Genomic DNA, 15,448 nt, shown 5'->3' on the forward strand with positions numbered 1-15,448 from the left:
CAATCTCCAACTGCGCTGCCTCCAGAGCTGGGCTGCCACCAGCAGCAGCAGCATAGAAGTAAAGGTAGCAGTACTGCAACCCCCTTCTCTCCCCCCCCCCCCCCCAAACTCCTTTTTGGGTCAGAATCCCTACTCCTACAACACTGTGAAATTTCAGATTTAAATAGCTGAAACCATGATTTTTAAAATTCTGTGACCTTGAAATTGACCAAAATGGACTGTGAATTTGGTAGGGCCCTATTGATAGGGGGCAGGCACAGTTCACTTTAGCTCCACATTCAATAGGCCAAGGCTGTATGTACCCTGTGTTATGGTCCTGGCTGAATCCTTCAAGCGAGTGGTTGTTATTGCAGTCAACCTTTGGGTCCTGTGCACTTCCCAGGCCTCCTGGGTCTGGGCAGAATCCAGTCACTGTTCATAACTTGGGGCTTCTAAGGCACACTCCTTGGTGAAGACCTCCGTCTTGCACCCTTCTGATGTGGGACTCCATGAGCCAACTGCCTTAGGCTCAGAAACCAATGCTGAGTCCTCCCAAATCTCCCCAGTCACTTAGAGGCTCCCCAAAGTTCCACCTCTCTGATTTATAGTTTAACCCCTCAGGGACCATGTGATATGTAATGCAAGGAACACAGGCTTTGCACAGGAGTTTCTTGGCCACAATAACTTTTGCTCTTAGTGCATATAAGAGTTACATATCATTAGGAAAAACAACAAAGCCTATACAGTGTGTCCCCTAAGTCTGTGCACACCCCTTCCTGTGAGTCCTAAGCCTCTGAAAATGTTGGATGGGTGGGCCCTCTCCTGTAGTCCTTTTGTTGTCCGGGAATTGTCAGCTAGTGAGAGTGAAGGAGGCTAGAGCCATCCTTTCCCTTAGATAAGATATCTGCCCCTTCTGTCAAGTAACCAACCAGTCAGCTGCAGAACTCCAAACAGGTGGTTGGCTTGGAAATTCCAGGCCCCTGGATCCAAACTGGGAAAATCCAGTTCACTCCAGCCCACTCCTTTCTGTAGTAAAGCCATTGTCCTGGGGTAGACCCCTTTAATTGGAACACAGTCACAGTGGATGTATCTTGTGTTCTGGGAGGTATAAAGCATTAAAATAAGCTGCCCTGGGTCGTCCTTGACACCTTTAGGAAGTTATAGTTACCTGCTCAAAATGTAGGTCATATTCTTCAGGAAGGTGGCTATCAGTGGAAGGTCACACATTTTATATTTACACACACACACACCCACCCTTCAGTTCCTCTCTATCCAGCTGCTCAAGCTGTCATAAAGCCAGGGTCTTCCTGTCTCTAGCATTTAGGTAAATAATTGTAACCAGCTCATAAGTAATTTTATTAGGTGTATTATACTCAAGTTTTACTTTTATATGGGGTTTTTTGGGTGTTGCCCAAGATGGTAGATTTGTATAGGAAAAGATTTGAAGGATTCCGAAAAAAATACTTTGCCAAAGGCTGTGATACCTACAACACCTCTCCCCAAAAGGACCAGAAGGATGAAAAGACTTGACTCTTGTAATGCACAAGTTTAGGAGAGCTTCTCCTGTTTAAAAATAAAATTACTCTTCCCAATCATGAGTAAGGCTGCGAGTCTGTCACGGAGGTTGCAGAAGTCATGGATTCTGTGACTTTCTGTGACCTCCATGATTTCGGCAGCAGCCAGTGTGGCTGATTCCTGGGCAGCTAGCCTTGGGGACCACTGGAGCACCAGCGGCCCCAGAGGCAGTCAGCCACTGCCACCAGAGCAGGGGCCAGTTGTCAGCCCCGGCAGCCCCCCAGAGCGGAACCATAGGATCAGCTAAGGTTTAGTCAGGGGTATTAGAGTAAAAGTCATGGACAGGTCACTGGCCATGAATTTTTGTTTAGCGTCTGTGATCTGTCTATCACTTCTAATAAAAGTACTCTTGACTAAATCTTAACCTTAATCATGAGTAGCGTTGGCACAAAGTCTTCCTCAATGCTGAAATCAGATGGCAAATACCAGACTGAAGGGGGTTATCTTGTAAATGGTGGCCCTTAAGGAAGTATTCAACTGCATTCCACCAATTCACAAAATCAGTCTTTTGGATGATGCCAGTGCTTGATATCACAGAGAGAAAGTGGTATTCTGTCAAGGATTGCATCAACAAACCTAGACAGGACGCTAACTTTAGGGTGGCGACTTGATTGGTTGACCAACATTTCCACAAATCTCACCCTTTGAAGGGTTTTGTGGAGTGTCTGTTGGGGGGTCTTAGAAGAGTCACTGGTGTGAACTCTGACCATCTGCATGATCAGTTGGACACGGTCAGGTGAAATTTTCTGCATTGTAGTTGCTCCGAAGCTCTGGCACAATATGGATGCATCCTATATATTATAGAAGCTAGAGTTCTGAATAAACCTATATCATAGACTCTAGGACTGGAAGGGACCTCGAGAGGTCATCGAGTCCAGTCCCCTGCCCTCATGGCAGGACCAAATACTGTCTAGACCATCCCTAAAAGACATTTATCTAACCTACTCTTAAATATCTCCAGAGATGGAGATTCCACAGCTTCCCTAGGCAATCTATTCCAGTGTTTAACTACCCTGACAGTTAGGAACTTTTTCCTAATGTCCAACCTAAATCTCCCTTGCTGCAGTTTAAGCCCATTGCTGCTGCTTCTATCATTGGAGGCTAAGGTGAACAAGTTTTCTCCCTCCTCCTGATGACACCCTTTTAGATACCTGAAAACTGCTATCATGTCCCCTCTCAGTCTTCTCTTTTCCAAACTAAACAAACCCAATTGTTTCAGCCTTCCTTCATAGGTCATGTTCTCAAGACCTTTAATCATTCTTGTTGCTCTTCTCTGGACCCTCTCCAATTTCTACACATCTTTCTTGAAATGCGGTGCCCAGAACTGGTCACAATACTCCAGTTGAGGCCTAACCAGCGCAGAGTAAAGCGGAAGAATGACTTCTCGTGTCTTGTTTACAACACACCTGTTAATACATCCCAGAATCACGTTTGCTTTTTTTGCAACAGTATCACACTGTTGACTCATATTAAGCTTGTGGTCCACTATGACCCCTAGATCTTTCTGCCATACTCCTTCCTAGACATCACTGAATCTGTGGGGTTCATAGTTCCTGCTGGTCAGTGGGAGGTGGTCATGAGAAACTTGCTAGCCGTGGGGCTGTGAAACCATGTCCTGAAAGAGAAAAAGGAGTTTATTTACAAACAGTAGTTCTTGGGGGGTAGGGGGGGTATTTTTATTTTTTTTTTTTTTTTAAATTGTATTGTCTCTGCAGTGCCTCTCTGATCCTTTCTTCTCCCAACTAAATAGAGTTTCCACAAAGAGAGGCGAGTCGGGTATTATAAGTTTGGCTTTTTGGATGTAGGGCTTGAAGGAAACACATGCACCTCCTAACTTCCAAGTGTTCTACAAATGTAGTCCTAACATTTAATTTCCCATTGTATGGGAGTCTTTTCCATACCTCTATTTTCTTTGTCCTTTTCTGGACCACATGTATTTCTGCTATACTTTTTTGAGATATGGTACCCAAAATTTAACACTGTAACCCTCACCTTAAATACTATCTAGATAATGGTGTTTTAATTTGCTCATTTTTTGACCACTCCTGGGCACTGATAAGATATCTCCATTAACTGTCCAAAATAATACTGATGTCTGAGTGCTTAATTTAGAATCTGTCAAATGTCGATTAATAGAGCAAATGTTCCTTTAAATGTGTATTATCTTGCACTTTTCTACTTCAAATGTCATCTTCTATCATGTTGCCCAGTTTTTTTAGGTCCTTTCTTAACGTGATTAAATTTAGTCATCAGCATATTTTACTTGCTTGGCTTTTTTCTCTTCCTATACTAGACCATAAATACATACATTAACATCAGACATAGTACAGATCCTTTGGACAACTCACTATAAGCCAGCTTCCACGTAGAAATTAGACCACTTCGTTTTACTCTTTTCCTATATCAACAAATGTATAATCTGTGTTAGAACTACTCCTGGGGGAATTCTGCACCCAAAAATTAAAAATTCTGAGCATAATATTTGAAACTCATATGCAGAATTTTAAATAATTTTGGTAATATATTTCAAAATACCTGTCAACAAGTATGTCTGTAACAATACACACACATAAAAAAATTCCCACAGGAGTAGAGAGTTAAAGAAACCCCTATGACAACCCAGTTCCTGTTTCTCTGTTATGCTTTTGTTGGGTGCCCCAGTCTGGGTGTGTCACACATGCCAGCTGGGCACACTTTGGAGGAAGACTCTGCCCCTCCAGTCTCAGACACCTGGGGGGTAGGGGGTACAGGTGTCTGGGCTGGGGGTGGGGAAGTGTCCTGCACCTGGGCTCTGGTGGGGTGAGGGTGCCAGCAGCAGCCCCTAGTGATGGCAGGCATCTTCGCAGCACCAGTTCTGCAGCGAAAAATGAAATTTTGCACAGAACATTAATTCTGCACAAATTCTGCATTGTGCAGCGGCACAGAATTCCCCCGGGAGTGTAGACCATATCATTTTATTGCTGTTTAGTTTCTATCCCTCATTAGACCCAAATTTATCTTTTCTGTACAGGAACTTTCAGTTACAAAGAATAGTACCAAAAGGTTACCATTAAACTCTTCTTCCCACCTCCCACTTCAAAACAAATCTGCAAATGTAGCCTGTGCATTATAATTAAAAGTAACTGAAATCTATGGAAAGTTTGAAGGGTTTGTTTTGTTACTGAGATCGTTAAGGACAAAAGTATGGTTTGACACAAGTCTTAAAGGACCCATTTTAAAAACTAACTGATGAACTAATAGATTTAATTGTAAATTTTCGAGAAAGCTCGTTCTATATTCGGAGTAAGTGGTGTTATCTTTGGGAGGATATTATTCTTCATGAGTAACGAAGTGGCTGAATCGCTGCTTTAAGTGCAAAACTCAGCTCAGCCTTAACTGTAGAAAACTGCAAATAACACTTCCATAATATAATATTAATTAAATCGTAGTGTAGGACCGTGGCTATACTAAGCAATTTTGAAAACATTTTCATATGTTAATAATGGGCAGGGGTAGGCTTGAATAAGTTTTTTGGAGAATACCATATCCTAGGCACCTTCACAGCATATTTTTGTTATGACCTGCTATCTTGAGCTATGATGGTTATCAACCAGGGCTTCCCAGAGGATTCAGGGGGTCTGGGGCAAAGCGGGGGAGCTGCTGCGCTTGTACTCACCCAGCGGTGGTCCGGGTCTTCGGCAGCAGGGAGCCCTTTAGTCGCTCTACGTCTTCGGCAGCACTGAAGGCCCTCTCTCCCCCCTTCCCTCCCCCCCGCCACTGAAATGCTGCTGAAGACCCGGACTGCTGCTGGGCCAGGGCTTGCAGGGCCTGGGGCAAATTGCCCCACTTCCCTCCCGCCCCCGAGTGGCCCTGTTTTCAGCTGCCTTTTGGGGATTCCATCATCAACTATAGTTCATAACATATCAAGTTAAAGTACAGTTCTACACTTAACAAAAAACACGGCTGGGATCCCAGTTCATGTCTCATTGATTAATATCAAATTTGCTTGCTTTATAAGTAGAAAGAAAAGTTCTTTCTAGCTGCCAGCCCTGAAAATTTAAGCTGGGAAAAATAAAAGCTATTTCAGTCCTATAATTTAGCAGGAGTGACTTCATGCTTGAATTTCAGTTAATACAGAATTAACGCAGTTAAATTAATTGTTACATTTAATACTTCAGTTCTAGATGGTAAGAAAAATGCTAAAGTACAAACCTGATTGCATTTAGGGAGTGGTTCTAATTTTGTACATGTAATGAGCACTTTTGGAGCAATGCCTTTATGTTCATTTTCAGAATACATTTAATTCCCCTTTTAGAAAGGGATCAAAAGGGGTTAATGAAATAGGAGTCTGTTGTCCTATACAGACCATTGATAAGATTGAGTTTGCAGTTTCAGCAGACCAAGTATCTGCTGGAGAAAGAAGGTTAGAGGTAAAGAGATGATAAAGGGGTAAACTTTTTAAGTAGGTTTGTCTGATACTGATTTCCATTCTCCCCCTTAATCCTAGCTGCTTGTACTTTGTGTTCCTTCCACATAGTATAGGCGATCTGAAATGCTTTAGATAAGTTACTTCTCACTGATTTCTAGTTTTACTTCTGCACTTAGCTTTCTAAATGGAGAGCACTTCTGGTCACTATTTTTCTCTTTTTTTTGAAATTTTGAAACAACAGTTTTTTTTCCTCCCTTGAAAGCAGTTTACAGGAAAAGAACTTGTTTGTAAGTTATGACGTTGTGTATATAATCACTGTTTTCAAGTGATAGTGACTTATACCTTTTGATCTTCATAATTGTGATTTTTAAACATATAGTAGAACTTTCTCCTTTGGCACATATTGTTGGATCTCTTAAATGCCTTTTTTCTTTCTTTCTTAAAGGAATGTACGCTTCAAATATTGCACTATTGTCCACTCAGTTTACATTTACTCCAAGAAAGAGCAGTACAGTTGTTGGACTAAAGGATCTGAACAAATGTACTTCAAAGTTGTGAGCTCCCCTGGCTCATGGACTCAGCTTGCAAGTTTGGGCATTTTGGGGCCCCAATACCTTCCAGTACGATGGTGGCATTCTTCACATCCACGTAATGATGACTCCGTGGTGGAAAAGTCACTGAAGTCTTTAAAGGATAAAAACAAGAAGATGGAAGAAGGAGGCCCTGTATATAGTCCAACAGTAGAGGTTGTTAAAAAATCTCTTGGACAGAAGATTGTGGATGAGGTGAAGCACTATTATCATGGCTTTCGATTGTTATGGATTGACACAAAAATTGCTGCAAGAATGCTCTGGCGAATACTTCATGGCAACGTTTTGTCTCGCCGGGAAAGGAGACAGGTAATGAGTGCATGTAGTCTGTTCTATATACTATTGAGTGATTAGACTCCTTGCCTTGGTTCCCTGTCTTTTTTTTTTTTTGTATTTAGAATCAATAAGGTTACCTCTAGCATCCCTAGTTAAGGGAACTTTTACCCAGTATCTGATGCAGCCAATTGAAAAAAAAAAAGACTTTATGTGATATGAATAACGCTCACAGTATCTATATTTATGTGTCTATTACTTTACTTTATTTTAGTGACTCTCCCAAACATAGGACTGGCCTTCACTATGGAGCTAACTCAGCACAGCTGCAGTTGATGCAGTGGCATTGATTTAGTGGGTCTAGTGAAGACACGCCCAACTGATGGGAAAATGCTCTCCCATCAATTTCTGTACTCCGCCTCTCACTGAGGCAGAGTAGCAGTGTGGGTGGGAGAGTGTCTCCCGTTGACATAACATAATGTGGACCCCATGGTAAGTAGATCTAAGTTGCGTCTAATTGTTATGCTGTTCACGTAACTCAGATTGCGTAGTTTAAATCAACTAGCAGCTGTAGTGTAGACAAGCCCTTACTTTTGATCATAGTTTTGTGACTTAGGATCAGAGACCAAGCTATAGACACTTCAGAGTTATGACTGTTAATTAGGCAAAATAATTGTATTTGTGCTTTCTTATTGTTCCATTAAATAATTGGACAGTCACCCACATTTAATGCATTGTTTTGAGATTAAAACTAAATGATAATTTTACATTTTTTCCACAGCAGCATGTCTGCTGTTTATCAATTTGCCACAACATGAACACTATCAACATTTAGTGATTTATTTTTCTATTGAATATCCCTTTTTGCGAAACCTATTTATTGAAGATTATAACGAAATAGTGACAAGATCACCTATACAAAGGAACAATGTAGGGGAAAAGTACTGTATCGTATACAAAAAATGAACATGCATACAGATGCTGCAGCTGTTCTATTCAATAGATGGTTGTTTGTTTGTTTGTTTTTTTTTTTTACACCAATTTTTTTAATGCACTTATGCAACATGCAGTAAACATTTCTTCTGACAAATGGGACATCTTTTACTAGTCAACTGTCAAAATATAATTTTTCAGGTTTTTTATGTACAAAAAATAATTATGCAATACTGTGGACCAATTGCTTACCAGAAATCATGTTTGAAAGTTTTATTTGAGCTATTATAGTAGATGCTCTGAGTGTAAAATGGAAAAATGAATATTTTATTTGTGTACAAACAAATTAGACTAATTTTGAAAACACTTGGAACCACTTGTGTGAGCTATGATTCAAACCAGAATAAATCTTAACTCAATTTAGAGGTTGATGTTAAGAATGTTTCCCATTGTGCTTGGATTTGAAGGCATGTTCTCAACTCTGAATTTAAACCAGGCTTGTAGCTTTGATTTATTTTCTTAAAACTATTTTTAGTACAAGGACTGAAAATGGACAGGTTCTTCTAAAAGGAGATGATTTAACTAAATTGTAGTTGTTATATTGTGTGACCGAGGACATAAAGTAGTACATTCTCAGACACACAGAATGTAGAAAAATTTTGTCAAATAATGCATTGAATGTCCTTAGATGATCTTGTTTTGGTTTTCTTCAAAGTAAAAAGTGCATTAAGTTTAAAAAAAAATCGAAGCTGTCTCTTTATAACAATAGAGCGTCTACAAGAGGGCAGTGTTTATACTGTATCGGACACGGGAGGCAGGTAGACTGAGAGCGTATTTGGTACATTGTCCTTTTAAATATTTTGTCAGCTCAATGAAGCAGCTAAGTAGTCTTGACATCGTGTGTTTCAACTCAAGAAATATCTGAAATTTATTTTTTAGGCTGTTGGCACATATAGGTAAGTCATGTATTGGATATGTGTTAGAAATCCAAGAGGAATTATTTCTTTTCAGTTTTTGGCTTTACATGTACAAATCTATGAAGGTTTATAGGTGTTAAATTGGAATATCTTTATGTGAGATGTTTTCAAGAACTTGTGAAAGTTTCTCAAAGGAAAACTGATCCTATTTGTAAGGATCATGTGTTCAGTGAGAGGCAGTAGTGGTTTTGTGAATTACTGGTTGACAATGAGGTATTTCTTTAGTTTTAAAAAGTTTCCCATAAAACCCTGAACTAAAGATTTATGTATTACATTGACCAAGGGTCTTCAACTTGTACTAAAAGAATATTTAAAAAGTCTTTAAGCTGCTGAACTCATCCCTTTAAGTTTTGCCTGCTTTAGGCACAAAAAACTGGTAAGATTACTACAACCAGAAAAGATTAGAAAAGAAAAATCTTTCAGTTCATTTAATTCCAGTATAATAATACCTATCTCTTATACAGTGCTTTTCATCCATAGATCTGAAAGCACTTTCCAAAGGAATTCAGTATAATTATCCCCACTTTACAGATGGGGAAACTCAAAAGGGGAGGTGACTTGCCCAAGGTCACCCAGAAACCTGGGTCAGAAACAGAGATGGAACCCGAGTCTCCTGAGTCCTAGTCTACTGCCCTGTCCGCTAGGCCACATTGTGAACGTTCTGTCATTATCTCCTTTCCATAGTCTAGTTAGTCAGTTTTGTCGATTTGTATGTGAGCCTTTCCTACAACAAGAGTGAAAAGCTTTTTTTAAAATAGGAAAGTGTAAATAATAAAAATTGGTAGGCAGAAAGGGGCTGCAGCTCTGGGTACCTCTGATATCTACTACTTTAACTCATTTTTTGAAATCAACTAGATTGAGGAGATGATGCCTCTGAAGTTTTGTAATTTAAACGGTTACCTAGTTTGCATGATTTACCACACTGTTGAATTGCATACAAATTTTTCTTAGAGAATTAAGGGCACAACTCTGAAGCTTCTCGGTACTTCTTAAGGTTAGGCCCTTAAATGCCTACTAGAGTGAAATTCACTTTAGTGCAGAGTGCCTGCACAAATGGTGGGTCCAAGCTCCAATTATGCAGCACCTTTTAAGGGACCTTCTGCAAGGTTGTAAGTTTCATCCAGTAATGAATTACACAACTTGCTTTGAAGCAGAAATTTATTTTATACTTTAACTGTAATTTTCTATTAGTATTTCAGAAATGTTTAAATGAGGGGATGGATGGTCTACAGAGAAAAGCATTAATCACTTGTGATGCTAAATCTTCAAAGAAAATAAATCATACATTTTAATTGAAAGCGCGTTTTGAAAACTTCCAGGCTATCATTTTAATTTGAACACTGCTTTTATTTTCATATAAATAAATTGGATTTCAATTTATGTTGGTGCTTCTGAATCTTTAGAGAGATGTTTTCCCCCAAAACAAGTAGGAGAATATATGAGGAGGGCTTGCATGGAGGTAAAAATAGAGAATTATCTTGGTAGCTGGAGTTATGTTTGAGAAAGAGATGCCACAAAAAACAACATTGAAGAACAAAGGTATTAAAAATATACAAATTGCTGAATTTGGTACCATAATTACATGAAATTATGGACCTGCACATTGTATATTGATTGTCTAGGTTATAGAATCCGTCTTTTCAGACCTCAGGCTGACCCCAAAACATCTGTTATAACACTTTGTTGCCCAGTAATGGTCCAAGTAGGTGTTAAGCAAAAATAATTGCACATTCTGGTTGGTGGGTTATAGTGTTTTGTATGTAATTAGTCATTATGTACCATCTTCCTCGTGATTTCCCCCCGCTCCCCCGTGGAACTAAATTTTTTTTTTTTTAAAGAAATTTATTTTATGTCACTTGGCTGCCACAGAGATAGGCTGGGGTGTCCTTTTTTCTTTTTAGCAGTTGGCAAACAATTGCAATCTGCTTTCATTGTCTTTTTCCTCTTTCCCTTTCCCTTTGCAAGTGTGCGCATGCCATTACTTCCTACAGCTCTCATTTTCTTATCTCACCAAGAGTAGCAAAGGTGAAGCGCCTCTAGAAAAGTTGTTCACACAAGTTCTTCTTCGAGTGATTGCTCATATCCATTCCAGTTAGGTGTGCGCGCCGCGCGTGCACATTCGTCGGAAAACTTTTACCCTAGCAACTTGGTGGGCCGGCAGGTCGCCCCCTGGAGTGGCGCCATCATGGCGCTTGATATATACCCCTGCCGGCCCACCCGCTCCTCAGTTCCTTCTTACCGCCCGTGTCGGTCGTTGGAACAGTGGAGCGCGGCTTAGCTGACCTCCACTTCCCTAGCTACTCGTAGTTCTCGTATATAGTTATGCAGTTATAATCCTTTTATATATATATATTTGTATAGTTATACGTTTTTTCTCTGCTAACATAGTTAGTTTAGTAATTGTTAGCAGGGTTCAGGAAGTAGCCCCTTCCATGAACCCGGTGCCGGAGCTCATGCACGGCTCACCGGGTTTTAAAATGGGCTCGGCCTGCCAGAAGCCGATGCCGAAGGGAGATCCACACGACTCCTGTTTGAAGTGCCTCAGGGAATTGCACTTGACAGCTAAGTGCCCCATTTGCAAGGCTTTTAAGCCGAGAACAAAAAGGAGCGGGACTTTCACTTACCCCTCCACCTTCGGCGCCAAGCGATGATCAAGCGGCTGGCAGAAGCGCCTCCTCGGCACCGGACCCCGCCGGTACTACCAAGGCCTTTCGGCACCGGCCGTCGCCGGCACCGAAGTCGACTCGGCACCGCTCCCTTCCTCCGAGGTCGAGAGAGCCTACAATTCCTGCTGGTGCCTGACGGCTCCCCGGCACGCGCCGTGGTTGAGCCCCCTGCTCCTGCTGCTTCCGTGCCACCTGCATCGCAGCCAGAGAGCTCGCCTAAGTCGGATTGCCCGGCACCGACACCTGCAGAGGCACCGATGACATCGGCACCGTCGATTCCAGTCCCCCAGGGCAATTGAATCCGGTGCCTGACAGCTCCCCGGCACGCGCCGTGGTAGAGCTTCTGCTCCTGCTGCTTCCGTGCCAACTGCACCGCAGCCAGAGAGCTCGTCTAAGTCGGATCGCCCGGCACCGACACCTGCTGAGGCACCGACGACGTCGGCACCGTCGATCCCGGTCCCACAAGGGCCGTAGAATCCGGTGCCTGACGGCTCCCCGGCACGCGCCGTGGTTGAGCCACTGCTCCTGCTGCTTCCGTGCCAACAGCACCGCAGCCAGAGAGCTCGTCTAGGTCGGATCGCCTGGCACCAACACCTGCTGCAGCACCGACGACGTCGGCACCGTCAATCCCGGTCCCACAAGGGCCGTAGAATCCGGTGCCTGACGGCTCCCCGGCACGCGCCGTGGTTGAGCTTATTGCTCCTGCTGCTTCCGTGCCGACGGCACCGCAGCCGGACAGCTCATCTAACTCTGATCGCCCGGCACCGACGCCTACCGAAGCTCTGACGACCTCGGTACCGTCGATCCCGGTCCCACGAGGGCCATCGAATCCGGTGCCTGACAGCTACCCAGTATGCACTGTGGTTGAGCCTGCTGTTCCCTCCACGCTGGAGACGTTACCAACGGCGAGGGATCTCATTGCCATGACAGAGTCGATGCTGCCTGACCCCGGCACCGCCGGTGCGGGTGATACAGTCTCTTCATGTGACCGTCCTCTGTCAACACAGCAGAGCGGCACCATTCATGATCACGGTCCCGCAGACACTCCAGATCCTGTCGGCACGCCCGACACCACTTGCAGTCCCGGTGCTGTTTTCCTCATCGGTACTGGTCGCACTCGCTGCACCGGTCGGTATCCCGTTCGCCGACCTGCTATCGGCACCGTTCCGACTCCTGGGTCCGCGACAGGTACCTTGACTCCTGTAGCCTTTCCCCGAGCCTCGAGATCTCGGTCGACCTCCAGGCACCATTCTGGTTGTGGGTCTGGATCTCGTTCCAGGTACCGTTACGCCTCCCGGTGCCGGTTCCCGGTGCCGAGTTGGGCAAGGTCCGATAGAGTCAGAGACTCTGCCTGTGCCTTCTTTTAGTACCTCCATGGCCATCCGGACACGCATCTGTGTCATCCCACATGCGCAGATCTTATGCTCAGGACCACGATTCTGATATGATGGCCAGCGGGCGCCAGCCCCGAAACCGAAAGAGGCTTGGCAAATGAACCTGTTTGGCCGCCAGGTGTACTCTGCAGAGGCCCTGCAGCTCTGGGTAGCAAAGCAACAAGGCTTGCTTAGCTGCGATAATTATAGCACCTGGGTGGAGGTAGTTTAGTTTATGGAGTTTCTCCCTCAAAACTCCCGCCAAGAGTTCGCTGCCGTCTTGGAGGACGGGGGAAAAAAGGTACCCAGAGCGTCCCTCCAGGCCTCGTTGGACGCAGCAGACTCTGCAGCCAGGACTCTGGCCTTTGGTGTCGCCATGAGGTGCATCTCATGGCTTAAGGTTTCAAACCTCCGGCCGGAGCTGCAGTAGGCCATTCAGGATTTACCCTTTGTTGGCAAGCGGCAAGGACAGCCCCAGGCTGCCAAGCCTGATGGTCAATAGGGTCCTAATGCGCTCTCTCAGCATGCATATGCCAGCGACCAAACGCAGGCCTTTCTGTCCCCAGCCGCCATACTCTGTGCCTAGCCAGAGACAGGACTTTGGCAAACGGCGAGGCCAAGGTGGTCGCAGACGAACGTCAGGACCCCTAAAGAGCCAAGGTCAAGGTCCCTCGCAATTACCACTGGGACCAAAGACAAACCTTCCAGGGTGCGCCTGAGGGCGGTGTACCAGTCACAGGCTGGGATCCCAATCCCGCTTTCTCCTGGCGTGGCCCCAGTTAATTTCAGATCGCTGGATCCTGCGCACAGTGGAGCATAGGTACCACCTCTAATTTGTTCCAGCCCGGTCCCCCTTCAGGGACCCCGCTCACGAGCAATTCCTCGTACAAGAGGTGCAGACGCCGATGGACGAAAGGGGCAAGGGGCTTTACTCCCGTTATGCCCTAGTCCCCCACTCGAACGCAGGTCTCAGACCTTCCTAGTTCTGCACGGACTCAACCGGTTTAGGATAAGGTTGAAGTTCCGCACGGTATCCCTGGGAACCATTATTCCATCCTTGCCTCCTGGGGGCTACTATGCCGCCCTGGATATGAAGGACGCGTACTTTCGCAACGCCATCTTCCCTCCGCGCAGGAGATACCTCCGCTTTCTAGCCAACTGTCAGTACTTCTGGTTTACGGCCATAGTCGCCGCCTACCTTCGCTGTTGTCGGATATGCGTTTTTCCGTATCTGGACGATTCGCTTATCCGAGGAGACTCTGAGACACAAACCACTCAGCGCGTGGGCATCGTCACGGTCTTATTCACAGGTCAAGGCCTGATGATTACTATAGAGCAATCCACTCTGGTTCCCACGCAGAGGTTGGACTTCCTAGGAGCGATCCTGGTCTCCTACCTAGCCGGAGCCTGCTTATCGCAACTGCGGTTTTAGGTGATGGCAACAATCATCTCAGGTCTGCAGGCTTTCCCAACGACCTCGGCTCATACTTGTCTCAGTCTCCTGGGTCCATGGTTGCCCGCAAGTTTGTAACCAAACACGCCAAGCTCCGCCTCCGTCCTCTCCAAGTCCGGCTCACCTCGGCGTACCACCCGGACAGGGAGCCAATGGTCATGGTAGTCACCGTTCCCTCGAGCACCTTAGGCTCCCTAGAGTGGTGACTAACCCACTCCCTGGTGTGGGCAGGGATGCGGTTTCATCCGCCCCAGCCCTCACTGCCCCTGACGACGGACGCGTCATCTCTCTGCTCAAGTGCTCATGGTCACTCTGAGCTTAAGGCCTTTGGCCTTCTCGGGAACTGGCATTCCACATCAATGCCCCAAAAATGAGAGTAGTCCGCCTGGCGTGCCAGGGGTTCCAGCGGCAGCTGCGAGGCCGTTGTATCTCGGTGTTTACAGCCAACACAGCGGCCATGTGCTTCATAAATATCCAGGGAGGGACATGGTCCCCCCCCCCTTTTTTTTTGTCAGGAGGCCATCCATTTCCGGAACTTTTGCATGGCCCACTCGATGGAGCTGGTGACGTCCTTTCTCCCAGGCGTTTGGAACGTCTTGGCGCTTTCACTCAGCAGGTCTTTCCTGTCTTACGAGTGATCACTCTGCCCCATGTGAGGCGCTCTGCTCTCCAGAAGCGGAGATGTTTCCTCACATAGACCTGTTCGCTCACCGCGAGAGCAGAAAATGCCAGATGTTCTGCTCCTTCCAAGGTCTCTCTTCGGGATCGATCTTGGACGCATTCCTGATGCCGTGGAAAGGCCAACTCCATTATGCCTTCCCACTGTTCCCACTGGTTCATTAGGTCCTGCTCAAACTCCGCAGGGGCAGAGCGCGCATCATCATGATCACTCCAGAGTGGTCCAGGCAGCACTGATATACCACGTTGCTCGGCCTGTCAATAACAGACCCAATTACCCTGCCACCCCGCCCAGACCTCATCACTCAGGGCAACGACAGGCTTCGTCACTCGGACCTGCAGCCTCTCCGCCTCACGGTGTGGCTGCTGCGTAACTGAGCCGGGGTGACAGGAAGCCTTCCACCTGGTCAACGTACCGGGCCAGGTGGAAGCGTTTCTTCTACAGCTGCAATACGCTCGATCTTGCTCCTGCTGAGGTCTCGATCCCCTCTGTTTGGCCTGCCTCCGGCCTTCAGCGGCAGGACCTGGCGGTATCATCGCTGA

At 45.3% G+C, this 15,448-nt stretch overlaps 1 protein-coding gene across 2 annotated transcripts in view; it reads left to right on the forward strand.

Moving 5' to 3' along the window:
• Positions 1-15,448, forward strand: part of LETM1 (leucine zipper and EF-hand containing transmembrane protein 1) — a 72,588-nt gene that overhangs the window by 6,877 nt on the left and 50,263 nt on the right. For both annotated transcript variants that reach the window (XM_050947582.1, XM_050947583.1), the window contains exon 3: positions 6,408-6,861. In XM_050947582.1, the coding sequence (XP_050803539.1) occupies positions 6,408-6,861 (454 nt within the window). The remainder of the gene's footprint in view (positions 1-6,407; positions 6,862-15,448) is intronic.

The sequence above is a fragment of the Gopherus flavomarginatus genome, chromosome 3 (assembly GCF_025201925.1).
Source record: "Gopherus flavomarginatus isolate rGopFla2 chromosome 3, rGopFla2.mat.asm, whole genome shotgun sequence".
Classification (NCBI taxonomy): domain Eukaryota; kingdom Metazoa; phylum Chordata; order Testudines; family Testudinidae; genus Gopherus; species Gopherus flavomarginatus.